Source organism: Rhynchophorus ferrugineus, unplaced genomic scaffold, assembly GCF_030347505.1.
Source record: "Rhynchophorus ferrugineus isolate W39M unplaced genomic scaffold, kcgeb_rfMv2 rfM3, whole genome shotgun sequence".
Classification (NCBI taxonomy): Eukaryota; Metazoa; Arthropoda; class Insecta; order Coleoptera; family Curculionidae; genus Rhynchophorus; species Rhynchophorus ferrugineus.
The window spans coordinates 70,253,664-70,281,231 of NW_027472582.1; the positions used below are offsets into that span (position 1 = coordinate 70,253,664).

The 27,568-nt window shown below is 31.9% G+C and overlaps 3 protein-coding genes across 14 annotated transcripts in view; 2 read left to right on the forward strand and 1 right to left on the reverse strand.

Moving 5' to 3' along the window:
• The window catches only part of sdt (MAGUK p55 family member stardust), a 140,553-nt gene extending 131,306 nt beyond the window's left edge, over nucleotides 1–9,247 (forward strand). For 4 of the 11 annotated variants that reach the window (XM_076399578.1, XM_076399580.1, XM_076399582.1 and 1 more), the window contains 7 exons: nucleotides 479–694; nucleotides 3,958–4,132; nucleotides 4,211–4,372; nucleotides 4,626–4,819; nucleotides 5,496–5,687; nucleotides 5,745–6,058; nucleotides 7,293–9,247. In XM_076399578.1, coding sequence (XP_076255693.1) covers nucleotides 479–694; nucleotides 3,958–4,132; nucleotides 4,211–4,372; nucleotides 4,626–4,819; nucleotides 5,496–5,687; nucleotides 5,745–6,058; nucleotides 7,293–7,475 — 1,436 coding nt within the window. In that variant the 3' untranslated portion in view covers nucleotides 7,476–9,247. The remainder of the gene's footprint in view (nucleotides 1–478; nucleotides 695–3,957; nucleotides 4,133–4,210; nucleotides 4,373–4,625; nucleotides 4,820–5,495; nucleotides 5,688–5,744; nucleotides 6,059–7,292) is intronic. The other 7 variants (XM_076399579.1, XM_076399581.1, XM_076399583.1 and 4 more) reach the window with 3 other exon arrangements.
• A 1,410-nt stretch (nucleotides 9,248–10,657) lies between these two features.
• Nucleotides 10,658–16,036, reverse strand: LOC143193898 (uncharacterized). 2 transcript variants are annotated; one of them, XM_076400331.1, is made up of 11 exons: nucleotides 15,903–16,036; nucleotides 15,298–15,365; nucleotides 14,808–15,005; nucleotides 14,493–14,718; nucleotides 14,108–14,383; nucleotides 13,847–14,046; nucleotides 13,602–13,781; nucleotides 11,678–11,906; nucleotides 11,392–11,626; nucleotides 11,168–11,333; nucleotides 10,658–11,106 (listed from the first exon to the last, which is right to left on the reverse strand). In XM_076400331.1, the coding sequence occupies exons 3-11, from the start codon at nucleotides 14,953–14,955 to the stop codon at nucleotides 10,733–10,735; spliced, it is 2,034 nt and encodes a 677-aa protein (XP_076256446.1). In that variant the 5' UTR covers nucleotides 14,956–15,005; nucleotides 15,298–15,365; nucleotides 15,903–16,036; the 3' UTR covers nucleotides 10,658–10,732. The 2 variants fall into 2 exon arrangements, with proteins under 2 accessions (XP_076256446.1, XP_076256447.1); XM_076400332.1 differs by lacking the exon at nucleotides 15,903–16,036 and adding an exon at nucleotides 15,751–15,860 and having other exon boundaries at nucleotides 10,661–11,106.
• A 3,427-nt stretch (nucleotides 16,037–19,463) lies between these two features.
• LOC143193413 (uncharacterized) overlaps nucleotides 19,464–27,568 on the forward strand; it is a 91,487-nt gene continuing 83,382 nt past the window's right edge. The window contains exon 1 of the mRNA XM_076399625.1: nucleotides 19,464–19,578. The gene's annotated coding sequence lies outside the window, so the exon portion shown is untranslated. The remainder of the gene's footprint in view (nucleotides 19,579–27,568) is intronic.

Here is a 27,568-nt window from a genome sequence, read left to right on the forward strand (position 1 = left end):
TTACAGATTAATCCCAAATGCCAAACTCGATCAAAAGCTTGTGAGACATCCAGGAATAGTGCAGGGCAGTATTTCTTTTCCTCAAACGCTTTTTCAATAGCCGCAGTTACTCTGTGCACTTGATCGATTGTTGAATGGTGATTTCGAAAACCAAACTGGAAATCTGGTATTATTATAAAATGTTTAATACGTTTAAATACTAGTTTCCCAAATAGCTTGGATATTGCAAGTAGTAGCGGAATAGGCCTGTAAGATTCGACTTGTTCTGCAGGTTTGCACGTTTTTTAAACTCATGAAAACCTAATATCTGAAAAAATGTAAACATTGTTCTTGTTATTAACGTAAAAACAGCGTAAACTTAAATTTAGAAAGGTTATGTTAAGTTTTTGAAAGATAAATATGTCCTTTGATGATAGAAATTCAACAACTTGGATTCCTTCTTGGTTGGATCTAATATTAACGTCGTTATCTTTTTCAGGATATGAATTCGAAGCTCTGATGGTGGCGCATGATGGAGTCGCTTCCACCCTACCGCCGGATTCGACTTCCCCGCCTCCTCAGGTGGAATTGGGACCTTCTCCGATTCCGAACAGCCGATATAGCAATGAGGACAACATAAAAATCATTAGAATAGAGAAAACGACTGAACCTTTAGGTGCCACAGTGAGAAATGAGGGTGACGCCGTTGTTATCGGTAATTATCATTCATGATTAGTAACAAATGACAGTTTGTTAGTTAAGCGAGTGTTTCTGATCGTCATATTTATTCATTGGGTTAGATATTTTTAAAAACGTATTATCCATGGCGATTCTACGATCTGTCCAGTTAGTTGTAACAGGTCAATTGAAAAGTCCCCGGTCGGCCATAGTAAAACACGTTTTCTTGGAAAAATTAAATTTTGTTATTCAACATAATTCTCTTCAAAGGTGATGCACAGATTATAGCAACGCTCCAACTTTTCGATACCATTTTTGTCCGATCACCTTTTCATTTGACGAAAATTTCTTCCCAGCGAGCATTGTTTTGAAATCTGAGAACAGGAAATAGTCGCTGGGGACCAGATCTGGAGAATACGGTAGATGAGGAAGCCCAATTCATGGATTTCTGCCATCGTTTTCACTGACTTGTGACACGGTACATTGTCTTGGGGAAGCAGCACGTTCTTTTCTTCAAATGCTGCCGTTTTTCGGCGATTTCGTCCTTCAAACTGACCATTAACGCTATGTAATAGTCGCTGGTGATGGTCCTTTCTTTTTCAAGGTAGTCAATGAAAATTATTCTATGCGCATCCCAAAGTACAGACGCCATAACCTTGCCAGCCGACTGTTGCATTTTCCCACGCTTTGGAGCGGATTCATCGTGTGCAGTCCACTTGGATGACTGTCGATTGGACTTTGGAGTGAAATGATGGAGCCATGTTTCATCCATTGTCACATATCGACACAAAAACTCGGGTTTATTACGCTTGATCATTTTCAAACACTGCTTTGAATCATCAACAGGATGTTTTTGGTCCAAAGTGAGCTCGCGCGGCACTGAATTTACACAGAGCTTCCTCATACCCAAATATTCGTGAATGATATGATGTACACGTTCAGTTGATATCTTTAGAGTGTCTTCTATTTCATTCAATTTCAATTTATGGTCAATCAAAATCATTTTGTGGATTTTTTAAATGTTTTTTTTGGGCGTCCACTGCGTTAACCGTCTTCGGTGCTCATTTCACCACGTCTAAACTTAGCATACCAATCCTTGATGGTTGATTTTCCTGAGGCAGTGTCCGAAAACTCGGCATCAAGTCAAGTTTTTGCTTCAACTGTATTTTATCCCTTCAAAAAGCAATATTTTATCAACACGCGAAATTCCTTTTTATCCTTTTTTTTTCACAATAACAATAGTTGCTTCACTCAAAATCCTATAATTCGCAAACTAATGATCCAACAGCTGTCAAATTTATACACGCGTCTTTTGAGGGTTATGGCTAACTAAAAAACACATGGATTTAATTCTAGTAGCGTAGCGTCATCTATGCGTCAGGCCGGGGTCATTTCAATTGACCTATTAGCTTCTTATGATTCTGTTGTATAAAAGAAACATAGAAAATTACTCCAGTAAATTATATTCTGGACGAACTGTAGTCTCTTCAAAATAACAGTGAACTAACGTCATCACAATGTCGAATGTGTTGCCTATCCCACATTGTAAATTCGTTTTAGAATCAGGCACTATTTTTCCTTCTCATTTTATTTTATTAAAAAGAGTTGTCTAATGCGTCCGAACATGTAACCGAATCAGCCTGTTAGATTCGCCCGATTGTCACATCTTCAAAACCATCTGTAGAATTATTTGAAACACTAGTGATAGCAAGTCGTAAACTAGCAAACGTTGCTTTAGCGCTCTGCTTGTTTTGTTATATTTCGAGTAGCTGCTTAATATTTGTGATTACCGTGATTGAAAATGCCGAAATCTATTAATAACGCCTAAAATAAAATAAAACAACTACAAGCTATTGTGACTGTATAACTAACTGTTTTAAGTCCTTCAATAATATATGTGTTAAATAATTTATTTCAATTAGAATGTTGCTATATGTCAAACTTAAAATGAAATAAAACTCAAAGTTGGTGCGGCAACATTGCCAAGTTTTCACGTAATAAATTTAGATGACGTGAGTTTGCTGTTTTATTAAAGGGTCTATATAACCTCAATTTTATTGTAGAGTTTATATACACTTTTACTATACACTATTCAGTAATTGGCGAGTGTAGAGGATACTAGTATATATTGTATTGGGTAATTACACCGGCGAAAGGTTTTACAAGAGCCTGCTCATAGGGACGCTTGACATGCTCATTAAAATTCGATTTTGCTATGTTGCCAGTTCTTGTAAATTATTTCCTTGGATTTACAACTGAATCCAAATATCTCTTTAATATCCGAATTTATAGTCCAAATGTGAATAACTTTTTATAAAAATATTCATTTTTAAAATAGTTTTTTTATAGAAACAAACGAAAAAAACACATGTACGATAATAATGGTACAATCTTGAATGCTACAAGAACAAACAACGCTATAATACTTACCAACGTATCTAAAATAAGTAAATAAAAACAATACAAATGGTATATCCAAATCAATAAGTTTCTAATTAATAAACTCAGGCAATATAACCATATATGTGAAATAACAATAAACTGAAAAGAAAATACTTTACAACTAATCAATTTAAATAGTAGCTTCATATCAGTTATAAACAAGCCAGTGATACTAGATTTTTTTGCCAGTTTCAATACCTAAACATAAATGACAGCATTTCACTGAGTATTCTAACTCGTTTGGATTGCTAGTAACTGGCAACATCGCAAAATGATGCGAAAAGTGCCGAAGTTACCCGAGTACCAACAATACATCACTGAAAGTAACTACTTCTAAAGATATATCGTTAATTGCTTCATTAGACTTACTTAGTAGTCAGTTGCTTTAGTACTTTATTTTAGAATCCCCGAAGAAGAATTGCAGTAAATCATAATTAAAATTTTTTATCGACAAAAATTTCAACCTCTTATTTTTTAATTTTAACCAAATCTAACTCTTTCACTGTATGGACCCAATTATTGACTGCCGGTTGCATAAATGTTGACTTGTTATTCTTCAGGAAATTCATTAATTCAAATACTTTTATTGCTTTTATCTAGATTTTATCTTGGTTTTTATGTTATTGCATCCATCTGTCTGTGATACAGCCATTTTTTCGGTTTAACAAGTTAGCGACACAATGACATAATGATCCAATAATTGTGAACCAATGTTCAAGAGGTTTAAAATTTGAAGTTTAGTTAATTCTTGATATCACCGCCTCTATTGACCGGTATTTCTAAGTTAGAATTTCTTCCAATACTGAATTGGCCTTAACCTGATTAATAATTAATATCTAATGCCATTATTTTTCATAGGCCGAGTTGTCAGAGGGGGCGCTGCCGAGAAAAGCGGCCTTTTGCACGAGGGAGATGAAATCTTGGAAGTAAATGGCATTGAAATGCGCGGCAAAAGCGTAAATGCAGTCTGTGATATTCTCAAGGATATGGAGGGATCCTTGACGATTCTTATTATTCCAGCGTCTCAGTCAAGGTATTATAAACGACTTTTCATGATTCTGAATTGATTTATATCCAAAAAAAACGGAAAAGATAATTTATCGTAATTTAGTATCAATTACAGGACTCATATGTCGCGGGATATGGTTCTTCACGTAAGAGCCTTATTTGATTATGACCCGGAGGACGATATGTACATACCATGTCGAGAGCTCGGCATCAGTTTCAGAAAAGGAGACGTCTTACATGTCATCAGTCAAGAAGACACCAACTGGTAAGTGTACCAAAGCAATCTAGTTATTTCTTCAATTTTTATAATGAATATCACTTTATTCATAAGCTCAAAACACTTCAACAGATGTTTTTCTACATGATATTGTTGAATACAACAATAAAATACAATTTGACATTCATTTAACTAATTAAAAATGCCTATTTTTGTTTCTATTCAATATTCACATTGTTAGGAACTCGTAGCGCCCTCTAATCTGTTTGTCACTACTAAAATCAATTTATGAAATCTTTAGGTGGCAAGCATACAGAGAAGGAGAAGAGGATCAAACGTTAGCGGGTCTTATTCCGTCACTGTCATTTCAGCACCAAAGAGAAAGCGTGCGCTTAGCAACCGAAGAGCGTATGACGAAACCAAGTAAAAAGTCGTCTACGTTACTGTGCGGCACTACGTCCAAGAAAAAAAAGAAGAAAGGAGCTTATGACGAAGGTATGTTTTGATGTAGTAATAATCAACTAGCGCTCAGCAGGCATCTTCATTAGTATGTAAACATTTAATGAACATTTTTTCTGATTCCATTCTGCATTCATATTATTTTTTATGAAATAACAATACAAACTTCGGGAGATTTGCGGAAATTATAACAGAGCTGGCAACTCTGTATACAGTTTTTATTATCTGTAACTTCAGATTTTAATGCCGAATCGTTCTAAATTGACAGCACATTTAACATAATAAGTACAATTTTAACAGGGAGTATCAGTACACCCCTTTTGTTTACAGTATTAAAAACGTCAAACATATTGAAAAAAATAATTTTTGTAACTCGATAACTTTAAAAGCCTTAAATAAAATTAAGAACAAATTGTTACATAATCTAAATATAACTAAAAGTCAAATGTCAGAATTTGACATTCTGTCATTGTTCTAAATTGACAGCACCTTTGTGATAATAAACCTTTCTTAATAACAGAAATTTTAGGTTCTACTTGAATAATGGTATACATTTTTATGTATGCAAATGAGAACCTCAAATTCAGTTTTAATTAGATAATCCAAAATTGAAGATTATTAAAAAATGTCAAAATATTCGAGCTGTCCAAACAAGATAAAACATAATTATATAAACATGAAGGTATGATTCTAACATATTTGTTTATATTAGGAGGTTATCCGATGTATTCAAATGACGATTATGATACCGAAGAAATATTGACGTACGAAGAAGTCTCTTTATATTATCCAAGGGCGGATAAAAAGCGACCTATAGTACTAATTGGCCCTCCTGATATAGGCCGGCATGAATTAAGAAAGAGGCTAATGGAGAACTCCGAACGTTTCGCAGCAGCTATACCTCGTAAGTCAATTCAAAATCGCCACCCACCATTCAATACTAAAACAGCCATTTTTTTAGATACGTCAAGACCCAGAAAAGAGAGCGAGGTCGATGGGCAGGACTATCACTTCATCAGCAGGGGTCAGTTTGAGGCTGACATTTTATCGAGGAAGTTCGTGGAACACGGGGAATACGAAAAGGCTTACTACGGAACGTCCCTGGATGCCATACGGTCGGTTGTTATATCCGGAAAGATCTGCGTTCTTAATCTTCATCCGCAAAGTCTGAAAATACTGAGAACGTCAGATCTAAAACCGTACGTAGTGTTTGTGGCGCCACCCAATCTAGAAAACTTAAAAATAAAGAAGGATAGACTAGGAGAATCTTATAAAGTAAGTAGTTATTTTTTAATGAACATACATTTAGCGAGGAAAGGCATACAACTAATAATAATTTCCAAAATAAAATAACCTTACCGTAAATAATACGTTTCACTTACTAATACTATAATTTGACATTTAAATATTTGACACATTTGAAAATAAATGAGTGAAAATAAATAGCAAGGGAAAAATTATCGTACATATATAATCTTAAATTTATTACATTATTTTTACTTTTAAACGCCCCACAACACAAACTGAATTAAATTAGAATGGTAATTATTACCATAAACAGCAATAGAGAGAAAACTCAACAGGGGTTTGTGGAGAAAAGTTTCGCTGCGTCCAATTTCTAGATGGGGTTATAATCGCCCATTTAGGTAATTTGATTAGTCAATTTAAATCTCAATAATTCTATTCTAATTCTAATTCTGTCTATAATTAGTCAATTATAGACACTTGCAAAGAAAATAATTGATGTGAAGACATTTGATTGGTTCTTTAATAAAATTTGCCATGCAGGTGAGGCACGGGAGATCCTGATGTCACGTTTCATCGACAGTTTAATTTCGGAAAAAAAAATGTTTAATAACATTTAATAAATCACTTCACTGCATATCACAATTGCATTTAAAACAAAATATATGTAAAATTCCTCTGACATTACTGACATGGCAAAATCTATGAATCAAATAAAACAAATAGCTTAGAAACCTACATACCTTTGTGCCTCCATCATAGGCATCTGTAAGAAAAATATTTTACTGTGAAGACATTTGATTGGCTCATTAGTAATGCTTGGCACGTATCGCCAGATCAGATCTTATTAATCAGATCCTGTCGCAGCTTATAGCGTAGTGATTAAAGCAAGTAATAATTAAACGTAGCGACATCTAGATGTTGGACGTCGCGAAATATTTTCCCAAAATTTCATATAAAATTAAATCTCTATTTCTCTATGATTAAATTAGATTTAATATGGACATAGGTAACAGTTACCATGACAACGTAACTATTATAATTTAAAGCCACCTTGAAACTACTAGAATATAACATAAAAAACAACTATGTATGTTAAATCAAATGATCTAAATATAATGATATTTCAGGATTATACATATTTTTAGCAAAAAAATAGGCAAACAACTATTAATAGTGGCATACGTAGAATTTTTAATACAATCCAGTGTAGTTCAGTAATATTTTGGTATAGTTTTATTAATATATTTTGCATTTATTTTAGGAAGAAGATTTAGTGGATATTATTGATAAAGCCCGAGAGATGGAGAACAAATATGGACATTTCTTCGATATGATTATAATTAACAACGACACGGAAAGGGCGTACCACGACTTACTTTGCGAAATCAACAGTTTGGAGAGGGAACCCCAGTGGGTGCCCGCCGTTTGGGTGAAGTCTACGTAGGAATCGGAACCGGATTAGAGTTGTGGTACCAATTTTGTGCGGCAAGTACACCGTGATCGGAGTCACGCCAAACGGTTAGTCAAGCATTCTCGAAACAGTTTACAAAAATACCAGCTACATGATTTTTTTGTTAAAATATTTCTAGTCGCATATGTTAGTATGGTATGGAACTTGCGGAGCAGTTAATAAATGTGGTGCTAGTCTACGAACCCTATCGAAATTCGGAAAAACAGCCTCATGGTGTTCAAGAAGGAATTTCTATTATTACATTAAAGTTATATTTGTCCAGTGTAACGGAACAAAACTAACACTCTTGTTTCCATTCGTTACTGTTCAAATTGTTAGAAGCTGAACGTCACTTCACGTTTCTTTTAGAAGCACAACGGTAATCAGAAATCAGGGATGTCCAATATCATATACCTACAGCTAATTGATATTTTTTACGAATTTACCCAAATATCAGTGAAAGTGAGTCGAGTGAGATACTTAATGTCTTGTTTTCCCAACTACTCATCATCTTGCAATAAATACTTCCTTCACGATTTCCCTCCTTTTCCGATCTAATGCATCAATACAAATTCGATGAAGCAAATTGACTGGCAATTATATAAATCTGTAACGAAGCCCTGTTGCAATTTTGAGAATTTTTTATACTTAAATTAATCTATTCGTTAGATGGGTGTTTTAGATTCGTTCTATTTTTGCTGAAACCAAGAATTAGAGACAGAATAGTCAGCAATAAATAATAATCGACAACATATAATTAGAAATAGACTTATGGATTTTAGATAACATTCAAATTTCGAGAAATAAGTGGAATTTTGCGCCATTTTCCTCAAATGTCCATTGAATCGATGATGATTTCTCCCTAACCACTTAATTCTTATACTAATTATAAACACATTGTACTACTACATTTAAATTGTTTGATAAACTGTGAACGATGCAATAAACATTTCCTTTGCGTGAAACCCCATGGGTTTGGGGACATGGAGGACGAGTTTACAGGCTCTTCTTTTTAGATAAACTTCTAGTAATAATTACATGCTCACCGAAACAAAAAATAACCTAGATTCCAATCTAATATCATATTAGAAGAAAACCTTGAATCAAAATTATTAGTTTGTGTTATTTTGTGATTAGAATATAAGAGTTACTGCCTTCTCTCAGTAGGCTAGAATAAGATTCTGTATTTGTTATACTAATAATAAAGAAATCCAAGGGGGCAGTCACTCTTATTGCTGAGATGGTTCCAAAAATCCCACGAGCTGTTTTTGAGCCACCTCACCTTTGTACAATATTACTTTACACAGTCTCTTATTTAACATTAATCGTTACGTTACTCGAAGTATATTTGCGTAGCAATTTTTTATTTAACAGTTTAGATTTTTAGATACAGTTTTATAGCCGTTTCTTAAGGTTCTTTGAACGAGTCGAATTGATACAGAAAATGTCTCGTCAAGCAATAACTATAATTTTCTGCATCAATCCCACCGGAAGATTTCACATATATATGTATTTTTAAAACTGAAGTCATATTATATTGTTTATTTATTTATAATTTTAATTGTATATAAGATATATCAAATATGTATATAATGTATAACACAGACCCTATGGAGTTTGATATTTCATGTAAAAATTGTTTTAATATATAAATAGGTCTAGATTGTGACTTCAGGTTCCTTTTTATTTAAAATATTTTTATTATATATTGTATTGCATTAAAGAATAATTGTTTTAGAATTTCAGAAATAAACATTTCACATTAGGTGCTTTTGATTTATTTCTCTCTTATTTGACCCTCAACAACTATTTGTATTTATCGATATTTATTGATGTTTTATCATCACATCTTCATTTAAATTATTTAATACATATAATATCGTAATATTTCTAATAATACTAGGACAACTGAGTTTTTGTTTCTTACTTGACATTAAGAAATGTTTAACTCACCAGTTATATTTTTCCCATATAACATACATTATTTTTATTACATTTATAATTAAGAATAATATAATCTATTATATCAAACAATTATAAATTGACATTTTAATATTTAAAAAATAATAAATTTGACATTTGTCTTGAAAACCTTGACACTTATGTTGGCACCCCTATGAGAAATAGATATTTTCACTCTTCAAATATTGAAAATTTGATTAGGTGCTATAAAAATAATTGATACACTACAAACAATGAATGCACGATTTATAAACGATGGACAATACATAGCAAAATTCGATTGAAATTGTTTCCAAAAAAAAAACCAACAGAGTCAAACACATTAAAGAATTTTATTTAAACAATTGTTTTAGAGAGTCAGCTCACTTTGTTTTTATATCATAATATCATTATTTTACCTTCTATAATTTGTACATAAATTGGAGATTTCTCTGAACTGGAAATTAATTTTATAACGCGGCATGGTATCATTTAACATTTTACTTAAAATTTCAGAGATCAAGCTCCACAGTTAGAAGTGTTCCCTAGAGAAATTCTAATAGATTTTTGAAGAAAGTATGAATGGTTGAGTGACATTGATGGTCTGAATACATGTACATAAATCTTACTCCAATTAGATTAAATCTAAGAAGCGTTAAATGACAGAAATTTCTGAATAAATTAACATCGACATCTCACATTGCACAAGATTTACTTTCCAATAAGTTGGAGGAACATCAAAGCCTGTATATTTAAAAATGAAATAATACTTTAATCCAGTGCTTTTTCATATACTATAATTTAAGTTAAATATGTGCCTAGCTCCACTATGTTGTTTTATAAATAATCTAACTTTATTATATTTTTTACAAGTTTACTTCAGTGATATAATATCTAAACATTTCTGATTGACAAACTCTATACTTCTATTAGGCTATAGTACCTTGAAAACTGAGCTTCATCACTGGAAAGTCCGAAGTTTTTTCAGCTGAATAAAAACACACACTTAATCTATAATGTGGTGTTAAACACTAACCAATCAATGAGTCATTTTAATTGATGAGCTTGTGTTAATTTTCTGATAATATCATTCTGAAGTGTCTTAATTGAAGTTCTAGTGTGTGATAAATATGCATCTGGAGCCATTGTCTCAACTTATGAAACAAACTTTTTTTTGGTTTCTTGATTATTTCTCAAAAGAGTTATTAAATTATGAACAAAATAACACCACAGTTTTTTTAATAATATTTATTAAAATAAAATATAACAAATACCTACAACTTGAGTTGCCATTAATTTTCAAAAAAATATCACTGATTCCGAATGCCGCAAATTGACAAAAAAGTATTCTGGTTCTTCAAGTTTACCACCGGTATAAAATTGTAGACTAAGGTCGTGCTGTCGACGAAGCTCTCCATCATGCTCAAGAGACTGTTTGGTTCTGTTACTTTAAGCACCGAATAAAATATCTTCAAATTATAGACGGGCGTGGAATCGTTCTCGTGGCCCTGTTTCAGTTTTTCAATGGAATAAGTTAACGCCTCCGAGAATATGTTGTCTTCGAACGTCTGAGATTTATCGGCTGATTCTACTCGGCAAACAATGGCAGCCACGTTGTTATCGTAATTCACCCGTCTGTATAAGGAAATCGAGTAATTATCGATACATTTTCCCCGTTCTTCATCTGTAATTTAAACAATATATGTATAACATTGCCCTAAACTCACTTCATCAAATATACATACATTCAAATTGATTGTTATGACGATGAGCCCAGACTTGCCATTCAATGGCTGCAGATCTGGGCAGACCGGTGACAACAACATACTCGACGATGGCATTTTTCGTTTTCGCTTCCCAATACTTTCTCGCTGGTTCGATATAACTATGATGAGTAACATAACAAATACCCTGCAAAATTCAAAGAGGATCATCAAAAATAAAACCATATTATCTTCAGAATATTTACCTGTACTACATCCCTTAGATTAACATTATTATCAATAGCATTTAACAGCCTTCCAACATGTCGAACGACTAGTTTACACTGAGCTTTGATACCTTCAGTTACCAACTGCATGTTTCCTGGAACTAAAGCTATCTGACCGGCAAGATGAATAAATTCGCCAATTTTAACTGCTTGGCTGTAAGGACCGATGTTGCATGGGGCCCAATGCGAGATACTCTGCACATGCATCGTGTGTCTGTATATAAGTAACGTAAATATAAACCGAGATTATTTTAAAATCACTCACCTATCTATGTCTGCGTCACCAGAAATATCAGATACATTCTTCCACGATAAAGCTTCGATCTGTACAGGATATCCTATAGGCACTTGAACACATGCTCTTGTAGGGGGATTAACATGATTAAAAGCTTTAATATATTTCTCGTTCAACTCAACATATTGGGACATATCACTTATATACATTATGATGGAACAGACGTCTTTCAAAGTGTGGTCGTGTCTTTCCAGTACGCCTAAAATAACGCATATCATTAAGATATGGATGTTGATTTTTGTTTCATGATGTTGGTTAGCATCCTTCTTCACCAACGAATGATACTAGAAATAACCAAAAAAAAATCAAATAAAATACTAAGTAACACCTTCCCTTCTATTGAACAATGTTTACCTCGACATACTTAAAGTTTTAAGATAAATTTTATAAATAAACTACATAATATCCCCTAGGATGGCCAACATCTAGAGGTGGATTTCCCATTCCCTTAAAGGCTTAATCGTGGAAAATATGATGATGCGAACATGAAATGAAACCCTATCTGTACTATGGTTTGTACAGTAAACCATGTTTTTACTGTTCAATATTTCTTACCTCATAAAATTGGTAAGGAAAAGCTCACTTTATATGTTTCAGTAAATGCTGAGTTGAGAACAATTTGAATCTAGGGCGGCCTTGGACAACATATTCACGGAATATTTCGAGGCACATTTCGTTTAGTTAATAACACATCATTTGTTAATTTTCTAATGACGTAATTGCCTAAACCAAACTTAATAGTTCCAACCTTCAAATGAAACGAAGAAGTAATCCAGCGATCAATTCAAAAGTTTAGTGAAACATCTTTATGTGTCATTGTCAGAACAACGCACAGCGTCACCAGTCAATAAAAACATCGATGGCCAATGTGAACGAATTGCTTTGCACCCCTCCGTATCATCCAGATCTGGTCACCAGCGACTACTAGCCAAAGATGAAACGCCTATTTCAAAAGCAAAGACAAATTCTTTCACGAAAAAGCGATAAAAATATAGAGGAGCGCCGAACTCAAAGCATTCATCGCTGAAGCAAAGTATCTTGATGAACACAAAAAGCTTTGAATTTGTGAACCATCTGGAACTATGCAATAGACAAGCCCAATCAGCTCCTGACTAACCTTGATTCCAAGATACAAGACCAAAGCGGTTTCCCAGATAACCTCAATAAGAGATTGCGGAATTTGATATCGTCGTGAATCCGAAAACAAGGAGCTAACTTGCACGGCTGCAGATTATAAACCAATCGGTTTATATGTCCAAGATTGCTGAAAGAACAATTCGTCATCAGTTTAATAAATCCACTCAGACTAATGAAAATTGATTAATTAATTAAGAAACTATATCTAGGTCTTTCTAGACGTCATACAAGTTTTTGATAAAGTTTAGAATGAAAACCTAATGATAATAGAAAAAACCCAATTCCGTCGGGACAAATACTTTAATATTTTGATAGAGCGTTAATTCGTGATAGTACCATTCACAAAATTCCTCCCAAACTTTCAGCTCACTAGCAAACCAAATAGTCTTCAACTATATCAGCAAAGAAATAAACTGCTGATACTGTAACTGTTGGCAAACGTCAACTGCTATTAGTCAATTAACGTATCTTCAATTATTGCCAATAGTTCACCTGTTGGTTTCAAGTCACGAGAAAGCCTGTCCTTGGCATAGTTTTGATTCTAATCAATTATTCAATGATGTCAAAGTATCTTAGCTGCACAATATATGTTCACATTTAGGAAAAGTATAATATAAAAAATGAACAAGGCTGCAACTTTTTATTGTTGTCTGAAGCGATTTAAATTTTTTTTTTCTTTATAAAGCTGAGACATTATGTTCATTTATAGTTTTCAAGATTTTTATTGGATACACTAGCTAGTGTAATGCATACCTACACTTTATTTTACTGATTGCTTCTTCCAAGGCATCTCCAGGATTACTAGATTCACCTTGGATTCCGCCAATCCACAGCCAACCTTCCTTACTGATTCCAAAATTGGGTTGTTGCATTAAAATTGACTTAACATTAATTTCAGGTACTTCACTATCAGCTGATAGATCATTTTCTTCAAAATCTGAAATAGTTTTAAAATTTGGCTGGTGAAACGGAATCGGTATTAATTTAGAGTAGAATACTAACCTTGTTCTTCATTATTTAATTCTAGGGAATCTTCGTTATCATTGGAAATATATTCAAAGCTATTTTTTAAGGGCAGGCCTTCTAATCTACTCTCTAGATCTAAAGCTGGGAGTTTAAATTCTAAAGATAACTTGTTGAACTTTAGGTAACCCACTGGTGCTATGGGATCATCCTGGTGCATTATTATTTCAAATTCATCACTACAAGTAAAGTAATTACCTTTCAGTGTGATTTAATTTAATGAGATTTATTGTTAATTACACTACAATCCGGCTTTTGAACAAAGGACAATCTAAAGTTAGTGTTTCATATTCTCCTCCTTCTCCACAAACATTTAATCCATATTTTTCATGCATGGCTAACAAATGAGGTTGCAACAGACTCAAACTACGGCCCAAGTGTTTTTTCGGTTCTAAACCCAGAGCAGCAACTTTAATTACAATTGCATCCACTTCACATTTGATTATATCATCAAGCAAATCTTCTTGGTTTCGTTGCCACAAATAGGCCAATGGAGTTACATTTAATCGCAGGCATCTACAATTATTAATACAACAATATGTACTTTATATTTATATTATTATTCTATATATTTTTGAGTAGTCCTATTGTTTTGGTCTTAGTATTACTCAATTTCAAAACTTACACATTTTCCACCCTGACTCTCTGATAATCACTTAAAATCGCTCCAACAGATACACCCTCAAAATCAATTTCATTCTTTATTTCTAACAATAAATTGTATAGATCTTCAACTTCATCATTTTCACATGGATCATAAGTTCTACCTTTCTCTTGGGAAAGACCATACGTAAATTTCTTGTAAATTGGCAAATCAATAGCTTGGGCAATTAAATCTATAGCCTCATGACCTTAGGTAAGTGAATAATAAAGTTAGTAAATACATGATAATTGATAGAAATATGTAATTAATATAAAAAATTTTATATAAACTACTTACCTACACTTTGGTACATGTAACTATCTATTTCTGACTTATTGTAAGGAACTAAATTTGCTAAAGCTACTATATCATGACCTGCAGCTATGCACTGCATCATATTAAATGTGCTATCTTTACCACCACTGACTAAAGCAACAACTCTCATTTTGAAACTAGTATTTTATCTTCCTATTCTTCTAGATTTAATAATATAAACTAAAAACAAATGTTCAATGTTAATCATATAACAATTATACATTTTGATATAAATAATGCTAAATCCTAAGTAAACATTATGTAGTGTAATGATTAATAAATATAGTAAATATTAATAGTTAATTAACTAAATATCGTTTCTAGTATGTTAATATTAAACTGCAATGAAAATTGACAAGTCTAATATATAAGCATATTATATTTGTATATTTATTAAGCTATTATATAAAAATGTTAATAATAACAATTAAAATATTGATAAATAACAATTTGCAATAATTCTAATACTTACAATATACAACTGCAAATTTTGCTTTTCTGTTTTATATTACATAATTTGTTATTGTGAAATACTTAAACCTAAAATGCAAAAGACACAATTAATGTCGGTATATGCTGATTAGAGCTTGACAAACTAATTGCTATGTTTTATATATGTAATATTAGACATAATATCAGATAAAGTGTTTCTATCACCAGAGACTAATAAAATGTTATTTTAAGATTATCTTCCCAGTATTTTTTGGTTGATATGCTATATGATAATGTAAATTCAATAAATTATAGAATATATATATATATATATATATATATATATATATATATATATATATATATATATATATATATATATTCCGTATGTAAATAATATAGTTAAAAAAATTACTTTTATTGGAAACACACTGAAAAACAATCAATACGTTAATACAGTAAACATCAATGACAATTAATGAGAGAGTAATACCTTAAGTTATAATTAACGCCTAAGTCCTTAAACATAATAAATCTGCTGTTTTGCCCTTCAGATAAAGAACTTAATATGGGCAAATCATTAGCAAACGATAACGATTGCAATTTGGCAGAGTATCAACCGATATTAAAAAAAAAGTAACTTACCTAAAATATCAGTAATAAATATAACTATGTTTAATTAAAAAAACTACTTAGTTAAAGGTTTCTTGCTAAATTTGGATATCGACATGTTGACAAAAGGTCAAACGCGAATTTGAGGTTAGATACTCGTTTGATAACTGACAGGCGCTTTTTAAGCTACGTTCCAATTTTCCATCTTATTATTTGAGATAATTAATGATGTCAATACTTTGAAATTAAAATATTTTACTTGCTTCCTGTAAAGAGATTCGATAGATTATTCTTAGTCTAGTGGATGTTAAACAAAATGAGTCTATAAAACTAGTTATTGTTAAGAAAATGTTATTTTATTTAAAAATGGTGATTAAAAAACACTTTTGTTATTTTTTAACGAAATTGTTATCTTTATAAATACAGTTTTAATGGTAATTAAAATTAGATTATTTCGGATTATTGTTTGAGTTTTTAAGTAGCTAATTAGTCATACTTTAGAATTGGAAAATTAATTAGATTAGAAACTGAGTGATCAGTAATAATATTTATCCACATTTTGATTGATAATGATTGATATTTCCTCAGTATTTTTTGAACTGACATTAGAAAATGTACTTGCATTTTTGCCTGTATTTTGGACTTAAAGGTTGAATAAAAGTTTTCTAGTACTATATTTTTCGCGTTTAATATAATGTTATGGAGAAGTTGAATGGAGCTATCAAATCAATTGTGTAACTTTTAGTCAGTTATATCCATTATATATATTTTTACATATGAGACACATATATCTATTTTGTATAAGCGTTTTAAAAAGTTATAGAAGCTACAAACATTTTTATACAATTTTTTTCATCAAATCGTCAATGCTGACTATGAATTTATCTAACACTATGATCGCGATTTGAGTCCTTATTAATGAGTAAAATATTAATATATATGCATCTGATGAATTCATTGAGCAGTAGAGTAGCTCTAGATAAATTAATTTCAAAATAACCATTAAACTAATAATATAAGGGATAATATTGCGTAAATTTATAACTCTATGAAGTTAACGAAATGCCTTTTTACTAAGTAAAAGAAATTATAACCAAACTAAACTGGAATGTCATTCTTTCACCAAAATCCAACAAGAGTCTAATTCACGAATGATAAGGTGTGCTCACATAAAGGATATCAAATTATACTTTTGGCTTCTACTTTCTGGAATATTGGAAATTTGGAATGCGGCATAAAACCCAAATATTCTAGATTTTTTGTTGTTTTGACTCGATTGAGTAGAAAACAACGTACCGTCATTTGAAAAGGAAGACAATATGATTTATTTTATATAATATATAAATGTAACGTTGCCAAATCATGCGGAAATTTGGAAGATTACGATCTAGAAATAGTCACTACTCAAAATCAGTACCCATCGTAGTTCAAAGTCGCTGTTAATTTATATTTGCATTGAGATACGAAAAAGAAATAAAGGTTATGAAATCTTTGTCATCTTTCTTGTGTATTTCTTGACAGTCACTAGTTTTTTATATATGAGTATTTTAAACGACTATTACAAAATGTAAAACTGACGTAATAAGTGTTAAAGCATGGATAAATGAGGTCAAAATACAGGATGTTTGTTGTTATATAAGCTACGTCTTAGTTTACGGATACCTACTCTACTTTAAAGAAAAAATATTTTGTTATCTATATAGTCACGAATGTATACGTACATATTCTACATACAGGCTTAATGCATATCAGTTTGAATTGCATTTGTTATTATTATTGAATGAATTGAGAGAGGGGTTTCCTTGTTCTTTTTCATATCGAACAGATTCAACAGATGCGAGATCTATGAAGGGAGATTTTAAGTTAATTTATGATTTCGATAATATATATTATACTCTTCAAGTATACGAATAATTTACAGTTGTAGTTTTACATCCTTTAGTAATATATGCATCAGATGTACTGTAAAGTATGGTGGAACAGACGTCTTTCAAAGTGTGGTCATGTCTTTCCAGTACGCCTAAAATAACGCATATCATTAAGATATGGATGTTGATTTTTGTTTCATGATGTTGGTTCACCTTCACCAACGAATGATACTAGAAATAACCAAAAAAAAAATCAAATAAAATACTAAGCAACGCCTTCCCTTCTATCGAACAATGTTACAAAGATAAATTAAATAATCCAATTTTGTATTTTTAACAGTTTAATTATTTTATTTATATTAGAATTTTGTTGTATGTTAAGCCAAAATGAACTAAAACTCGATAGATGATGCGGCAACATTGCGACGTTTTGACGTCATCAATTCAAACGACGTGAGTTCACTGTTATTTTGAATAGACTATACAACTTTGGTTTGTTATTGTAATATTAATATTATTGATAAATAATTATATATTGTATAATTTTATAAGATAATTGAAATAAAAGGTTCTTTATATTGGATTTCTTATATTATAGGACACGAAAAATGTACCAAAAAAATTAACTTGAGTCTCAACATAAATACTAGATTTATTCTATTTATATTATATTCTTCTCATAGAGAGAAGAAACCTAATACCAACAAACCAGTTTGGGTTTATTAACAAGCATTCAACAATTGATCAGGTCCACAGAATAACAGATGCTATTGAAAAAGCCTACGAAAGTAAAAAGGTATGCTCAGCTATATTCTTAGATGTAGCACAAACCTTTGTTGAGGTTTGGCATGAAGGCCTTATTCATAAACTACAGAAAATCTTACCAAAACAACATTACAACCAAAATGTTTAGAATCAAACAAGAACAAAATTACTCTACAATAAAAGAAGCTAAAGCAGGTGTACCACGAGGAAGTATGCTCTGGGACCAATGCTTTATCTTATCATAAATGCCAAATGGATGCTTAGAATGCTTTTATCATAAAGACAAATTGTAGGTTAGTCGGAAACGATTAGTAACAATGTAATAATTAAATAATTAAAAATTATATTCTTCAAATGTACGTACAATTTTCAAGAATTGGCAACTTTGCAAATTCAAATCGTTGTGCGCATGCGGGGAATCTCCAGAACTAGACTCCTGTTTCTCTTATTGCTGTCATATTTATGCTATTATAACACAATTTGTGAATAAAAAAGAACTCGCAACACGGTATCTTTTTCTTCTCGACTTGATATTTACCTTACACACCCCCTTTTCATAATGCAAGGGGATTAATTAAGGACGATTCGTTCGTTATGCATTCACGAACGACCTCATGCAATATTGAAATCAATTTTGGAACAAAAATTCTGCAACCTCCCCCCACCTCCCAGGGCTACTACGAGTACCCACAGGACGTCCGACGTCTATCAAATATTGAAAGAAAAATCCCGTCGCGGAATGCACGGTTGCGGGCCCCTTTCGTTCTCCCTTTTTAAAAGGGAAACGCTTTCGAAAGTCCCCGACGCGGAGTCCTCCACGCAAACTCGCTCTGTCCGTCGGACCGTTTCCCTCTTCGGGGCTCGCCGTTTCGATAGACGGGCTAAAATTTTAGATTTAACCTCAACTAGTCCGTGTGATATCTCTGTCAGGGGTTGTTGGCCGCCTGCGACCGGAGGAGCTGACGTCGTTTCCCGAGACGCGAGTTTCATAAATATGTAGGTGATGTCCGGAACTTTTGGTTTCTCCTCGTAATTGTTGGTGCGGTCGAAGAGAAACGGTTTTGTTATTTCGACGGGTAAATACAATTAGTACACTTTATTTAGGGTTTAAGTTGAGTGCAGGTCGCTTCATAGTTTGTACGATTGTTCTGAATGCATCGTAGTAGTCTTAGAGTTGGTAACGTAGTGCTTCAGTGTAGTTGTTTAGGTTTTCGTGTCTATAAACTTTTTTTTCTTACTTGTATATATATATATATATATATATATATATATATATATCTATATATATATATATATATATATATATATATATATATATCTATATATATATATATATATATATATATATATATATATATATCTATATATATATATATATATATATATATATATATATATATATATATATATATTCAAATATATTTTTGTATATATGCACTTTTTATTATTAAAAGTATTTTTAAAAAATATTTTGTGAATTAATCATTTTATGAGGTTATGTCTAATATTTGAATGTTGATTAGGTTTTTGTTTTCTATGGTAACTATTCTAAATCATAACATGCGCTTTATGTACAGGTACGTCGAATAATGTTATTAAATAAGTACATATAATATTATGGATTTTAAGTAACATTTTATGTGAGTTATAATATTTTATTTTTATGTGATTCCTTAAAATAAATATGAAATATTGTTTTGCTCGCTTTATTTGCCTTGTCCATTTTTATGATATATTTTATTATTGTTATATATTAAACTATAGTAAATATTTATACATGTAGGGATGGAGATTTTTTAAATAAAATTTTTTGTTTTTAAAAGTGTAGGCTTGTCGAATGGACAAATAATGTAAAGAGAAAGAATAGCGAGAGGATTTTTCTCAAATTAAGTCAGAAGAAGAAGACCAAAGGATTGCGCGTGGTTGTAAATTGGTCTACAGAGTTTTCACCTCTAATAATATTTGCTGAAGTGTCGATAGTACTTTTGTCACTTTCAGTTATTCAAAATACAATGTTTCTACTAAAATGCATATGGTATATAGAATAAGATAGACTAGGGATACTTCAGTTGATAACTTGTAAGAATCTTATATGCTTATTTTTGCCTTATGAATGTCTTACATGTTTGACTGAGAACAAATACTTTTGGGTGTTGATTTGTGGCGATTCTTCCCCTCATAATTATTGGTCTATTTCAAAAGATAAAATGAAGGTTTTATTTTAAGTGAAGTTTTTTTAATATATTTTCTGGAATTAAGTTTGAAGATGACCATTAAATAATTATGCGCGGTTTTAAACAGATCTAGGGAGCTGTCATTTCTAACAATATTATCTGGAATTGTCGACTGTATCTTCTTTTGCCAATACCAATCCAATTTTAGCGGTTCAGAATTTTCAATGAATTGAAGAAGCTTAATATAATTTTTGATTTTTTATAATATTTAAATGAAGAAATATGTTGCGGTAAATCTGCAAATGAAGTATATTATATATGTGACTTAGTTTTAAAGGATTATATATCATTATCGTCATTGTAAGATTTTTATATACTTCTCAATTAGTGCGGGTACAAATTATTGACTTGTGTACGTGCTTTTGACGAAAAACATAATTTTACACATTGATTTGTGAAGATTTTCATCTTTACAAAGAAGAATAGTAATTTTGATCAACAACTGTTTTTTGTTTATTGTGAATTTTTCAGTATAAACTTGTCTTTAAATAATTTTTAATATTTTAATTCATTAACGTAAACACATTCGTTTAAAATTCCTTTTGAATTAAATAACAAATTAATCTTAGCAACTTAATTAAAGTTAGAGTGTTTATTTAAAATTAAACTTATATAATATATAAGTATTATAATATAAGTTCAATAGTGATGAATACTTTCATTAGTGTTTCGAAAAAACAAACTGGGTTTACAATTATAATTCAAAGTCGCTTATTTGCTATTATTGCTGGCCAAAATATTCTCAGGTCATTTGGTACACTCTGTAATACATATCGTCGTTTAAAACGGTCCAATTTTTTAACTCCTAACGAGACTAGAAGGACTGGTGAGCCAGGTTATGAGTTACTAATTGAATATAATAATATTCAGAAGAAGAAATATCTGGGGAATATTGCACAGTCATTTTATTATGTTTCTGCTTCCAAAACCGCCGGTTTTCTGAGACATCAGTTCCTACAGCGATCTCCTATCATGTTTTTTTATCGGTTTTCTGTTGGATAATGTTTTTTTTTGCTTTCATCGTAAAATCATCATTTTTAAAGCTTGATTCCTATCTGCTGAAGCTATATAAAGCTATATAAGTATGTGGGTATTATAAAAGAGCCTCCATTGTTGATTTATTTATATTGAAACATACTGTTTTCTAAAAGTGACGAGAACTTGACTCGATAAACAGATATTCTTATTTGAGGACGACTTTATACCCATATCATGATATCAATGCTTTGTTTATTTCGACTACTACTCACCACTAAAGCTGGCTATAAAAAATGGTGGAAGCAAGGTTGTATATCTTTTACTTTTATATATCGGCTTCAACATTAATGAGCGCATAAACTCTGTTTCACTACCCCGAGTACTGTTACGATTTATTGTGGATACAAAAAGAAACAAAGCTAGAGCTGGCAAATCGTTTTCATGTTGCTCTAGAATTTGCTGAATTACTTTCATTCCCAAATAGTTCGTTCGTTTAAAAAGGCCCGCAGCTATTTTAAGAGTCGCGAATGGAGATTTCCACTTTACACGGGGGACTCTTAAAATGGAATTAAAAATAATCAGATTTTTTTGTCATACGGGAATTGTTTTTAAAATTATTTTAACTGATATAGTTGAAAATAGTGGTAATTGTTCTTTTAATTGCGATGGATTTAAATTTATTTGTAGGCTATTAATGGGATTATTCACTTTTAATATTATATTTTTGTTATTACGATTTAACTATACCATGGAGTTGCTGTTTTAGCGTCCGATTCAGGTTTTTTTTTAAAAGGCAAATATAAACAAATAATGGTAAATATAAGGTTAATATAAACGTTTTTTTAAAAGACATGGTTAACAGAAGAAAGAAAATTATTATTCATTCAGGCAACGTACTCTTGTACATAACTCAAATCCCGCGAAAATCCAGCGAATTATAGTACGAACTATTGCAATATCTGCTCTATTCACCAGATTTAGTCTCCTATTTTGTTTTCTGCGTGAACTATTCTATATTATAATATGTACTTTATGTAAAGGTACGTCGAATATTGTCATCAAATAAATTATTATTTAATTATTACATTGTTACTAGTCGTTTCCGCCTAACCTACAATTCGTCTTTATGATAACTTAAAACTAGGTATATAACTAGGAGGAAACATCGGGCCTATCTCAGTCTCTGTTGAAATAAAGTTTATACATGTCACTGCTGATTTTTTAAATATATGCACCTCACTACACAACACTACACAAGATGGTTTGATTCTTTTGAGTGTGTGTCCTGTTCTGGTGGTATCCAAAAGCTGCAATATTCAATATTCTTATGAGAATGGAGTCTTTCCCCGTGTCCCCTTGCAATTCTCTTGATTTCTTGACTGAGTGTGGGTATCTGAAGGTCTCGATGTATGTAATCAGTTTTATAGTATTTGGGTGCACCCATAATACCTCTCAGGACTTTGTTCTGAAAAATTTGTATTCTATTTATATTACTCTTTGCAAAACATCTCCATAATTGAACTCCGTATGTCCATATAGGTTTCAGTATTTGCTTATATAATAGCAATTTATTATGTACTGACAATTGTGTTTTTGTTCCAATTAGCCAGTACATTTTCCTATATTTCAATTCCAGTTCTTAACTTTTCTTCTTTATCCAGCGAAGTTTTGCATCGAGATTCATTCCGAGATATTTACCGTTGTTGCTATATGGAATGATAGTATTATTTAATATTACAGGTGCTTGTACGGTCTGTGCACATGTACAGATTTACTTTCATTAATTTTTATTTTCCAAGCTTGTGTCCAATTATTTATATTGTCACTTGCCTGTTGTAATTTTCGTGAGGTTTCTTCACTATTGTCTCCGACAGCTATAATCGCAGTATCATCAGCAAATGTAAAGTAGATAAATCATTTGTCTCAGTACACTTTCTTGTGGTACACCTGCTTTAGCTTCTTTTATTGTAGAGTAAGCTTATGGTAGTAATCCAACGCACCCAAAACAAAGTTCTACGATTAATTACCAATGTTTATCGCTTTGCAACCAACAAAGAGCTACACGATAACCTCGAAATCAAATAGATATATGAAGTGATCCAAGATTTGGTCTTAAAATATGAAATAAGATAGCTAAATCACACCAACGTGGATGCAATACGAAAAACCAAAGTGAACCAAACCACATGAATTTGTCTGGTGTATAAGTGTATTCTCAAATTCAGCTTAAGTAGTTTAGTTTAATTTTAATTTGCGAAATACATACTTAAATATTAATCCCATATTCATATTGCTTGAGTATTGATGCAAGTACAATAGAACAGTAGTAGTAATTTAAGATTGTGGGAAGCATAGTATATGGAATAATTAATCAAAAATAGATACTTATTGTGTTATGTCAGGTATTAAATAGTATTAAAAATCTTTCTACATATCCGGTGATGTTTAAACAAACTGTTATAAAGTGTTAATCATATTTTATAATTTCAGTCCAGTAAAGAAGCATTTGATTATACTTTTGAACTACTTAAAGTAAAGTTATTGTTATACCTGTCAAATACAGTACATTTACAGCCTCCCAAATACCTGTGCAGCTCATATTATATAACAGCAATGTATTTATTATATAATTAAAGTAATTATAGGTATATTAATGGTATACAGAATTAACTAAATAACTCTCATGAAATATGAAACGTTACGCTAGATTTGGCTCAGGTACGATCAATATCATAACAATGGACCAGGTGTACATCGTTATTTTACGTTCGTCCGTGAGATGCACGTTGCAGGAATAGAAAAATATTTGGATCTTATATTTATTTTTATTTTGTTGGCAGGATGCCATTCATTGGACCGATAAGGTTGATATGATTCTCTTATTGATCTCCATTGCTTAACACTTAACGAAGAAATTTTATTGAAGAACCAAACCGGATTTATTATTGTGTTTGAAGTTTTAGAAGTTCTTGCTTAGATGGTTTCACAGTGTCAGCCATGATTTGTTTCATTCCTAGCTAATAAAACAACAATTTTTAAACATAATTCAACTTTATTTATTGAAGTCTTTGTAGGATAATTTGTTCTTGATTCCAAAATAAGTTTAACTTCGACAATCACTTCTTAGTTTGACCCAAACCCTTTTTCTTTTAGTATTCTTTTAAGGAATGCAATTAGTAAGTACCGTATCAGAGGTTAGGAGTACTAGCTTAGGCTAGACTATGGGGGAGTGAACAAGATGTAATAATATGTCAGTTGAAATGTTCCCGGCCTGACACATAGATGGCGCTACTAGAATTAAATCCATATGATTTTTGGTTAGCCCTAACCCTCAAAAGATGTTGTGAAAAAAATGGATAACAGAATTTCGCGTGTTGATAAAATATTGCTTTTTGAAGGGAAAAATACAGTTGAAGCAAAAACTTGGCTTGATGCCGAGTTTCCGGACACTGCCCCTGGAAAATCAACCATCAATGATTGGTATGCTAAGTTTAGACGTGGTGAAATGAGCACCGAAGACGGTGAACGCAGTGGACGCCCAAAAGAGGTTGTTACCGACGAAAACAATAAAAAATCCACAAAATGACTTTTAATGACCGTGAATTGAAATTGAATGCAATAGCACACACTCTAAAGATATAGCGCTATTGGACCGTTTGAAAGAAGAAATCACCGAAGAACGGCCTCATTTGAAGGAAAAGAAAGTGCTGCTTCACCAAGAGAATGCATCGAGTCACATGTGAGTAAAAACGATGGCAAACATCCACGACTTGGGTTTTAAATAGCTTCCTCATCCACCGTATTCTCCAGATCTGGCCTCCAGCGACTATTTCCCGTCCTCGGATCTCAAAAGAATGCTAGCTGGGAAGAAATTTTTGTCGAGTGAAGAGGTGATCGTCGAAACTGAGGCCTATTTTGAAGCAAAGGACACATCGTACTACAAAAATGGTATCGAAAAGTTGGAGGGTCGCTATAATCAGTGTATCACCTTTGAAGGAAATTAACAACTATTTGATCGAGGTTTTGACTCAAAAATGGTCAGGTCAGGTGACCAAATAAGAGCTCATCATTGGGAACTAAAACAAATGAAAAATTCAGAAAATTGACGTGAGTAAAAAATATAAAAAAACGGTAAAATTGTTTATATACATCTGAATATTTCACAAGGATGGATAGGTAATATTTTTTTTTATAAAACCATTCGTTTCAACATTGACCCGCCGACGGAAAATGCGTTACATTTTATATTTCGTGACAATATGAGCTTATTATATGGCTTTTTAAATAGCGCAGAAAACACGACTTATTGAAGAATTACAATTATGTCGTTTTTGTATTAATCAGTGTTAGCTTTATAAACATATTTTCCTAGAAAATGTTTTTTTTATATATATTATTTGATATACGAGGGTTATATGGTAAGTAATCGACGATGGATAGTTTTGGTTATTTTTTAAGAGTTATATCTAATATATAAAAATTAATGTTTGCTTGTTTGCCCTCTATGCTCCTGGCAAAAATTCGATTTCAATCTACCATAACTACCATCCTTGTTAAAGCACTCATCAATTAAGTCATTACTGTCTTTTTTTCGGAAAAATACTACATAATTTTCAAGAAAATGGATTTTTATGTATTAGGAAAAGTATTTACCATTTGGTTTTATTCATCTTGTCTATATTTTAAACAATTTATGGATGACATCCCAAAAGAAACAGTTTATCCTTTGACCAAAATCGTTTAGCTTAAATTCTTCGAAAAAGCGCTGCTCTGCAAGAAGTGTCACATTCTTGCAGAGCATTGATGCGAAAAGTTGATGGTCGGATCATTCAAGTGCTTTCAACGCTTCCTTGGCCAGTTTTGCTGTATGAAACGGTGCGTTGTCGTGGTGTAAAATCCTCTACCGGGTCTACGAGCTCATTCTGGACGATTTTCGATCGATACATGGTTTAAATTGATATTTTGTTGTTGGTAGCGATCACTATTAACTGTTTCACCAGGTATCAACAGTTGGTAATATAGCACGCCACTCTGGTCCCACAAAATACAGAGCATTGTCTTGCTACTAAAACGATTTGGCTTTGGAGTCGATCAGCCGCCTTTGCCAGGTGATAACCATGATTTTTAGTTCTTAAGGTTTTCAAAATTAATCAACTTTTCATCGTCCACCACTATTCCATGCAGAATTGACTTCTCATCATACTTTTGAAGTGCCGGTAATACACGTTTTCAGACACGAAATTTATATTTTCAAGGAGGAATAAATCTATGACGGTGTTACTTACTATAAAGCTTTTGAGGATTCTGGGAGAAAAAATAAAATAGTGACTGTTTTGTACTATATTAAAACTGAAATGGTCATAAACATAATGTCGATAACAACCATAACACAATGAATAGACACTCTGTTATTATAGTTAACTTATTATTTATGATAAGAATTTCTGAAATATTTAAAATGACCGTAAAAGCGCATTTCACGCTCATCAGTTAGCCGATACAGCAAAATAAAACAGAACAAATCGTCGCCGCTTGTTTTCCATTATACGTAGTCCGTTGTAATTTGTACGGTTGCGAAGTTTGTTGCATTATAGTTTCATTTTTGGTTCCATGCAAATATAACTCCGCGTTTTGCGGACGTAAATTCTCCAGCTTTTCATCAATAAATTGCTACTTTTCCAGTGGGAATTTACAGAACCGTTTAAAACTTTTCTTTTCTGGTGCCGCCCGCCATTATTTCGATTTTCTAGTCGGCCCGGAACTTTCCTCACTCGGTCAAAGAAGTGCGGCTTTCTTCTTTGATTTGTGAATGTGCCTCCTTTCTTATTCTCGTAAATATTTGCTTTATATTTCC

Bases quoted from the DNA above. Each gene is read 5' to 3' on its own strand.
- LOC143193898 (XM_076400331.1), bottom strand. From the start codon at position 14,955: ATGAGAGTTGTTGCTTTAGTCAGTGGTGGTAAAGATAGCACATTTAAT. The intron at 14,384-14,492 runs GTAAGTTTTGAA...TAATAATTGTAG, and splicing joins AGAGTCAGGGTGGAAAATGT to ATGCCTGCGATTAAATGTAA. The intron at 11,334-11,391 runs GTAAATATTCTG...TGAATTTTGCAG, and splicing joins ATCTAAGGGATGTAGTACAG to GGTATTTGTTATGTTACTCA.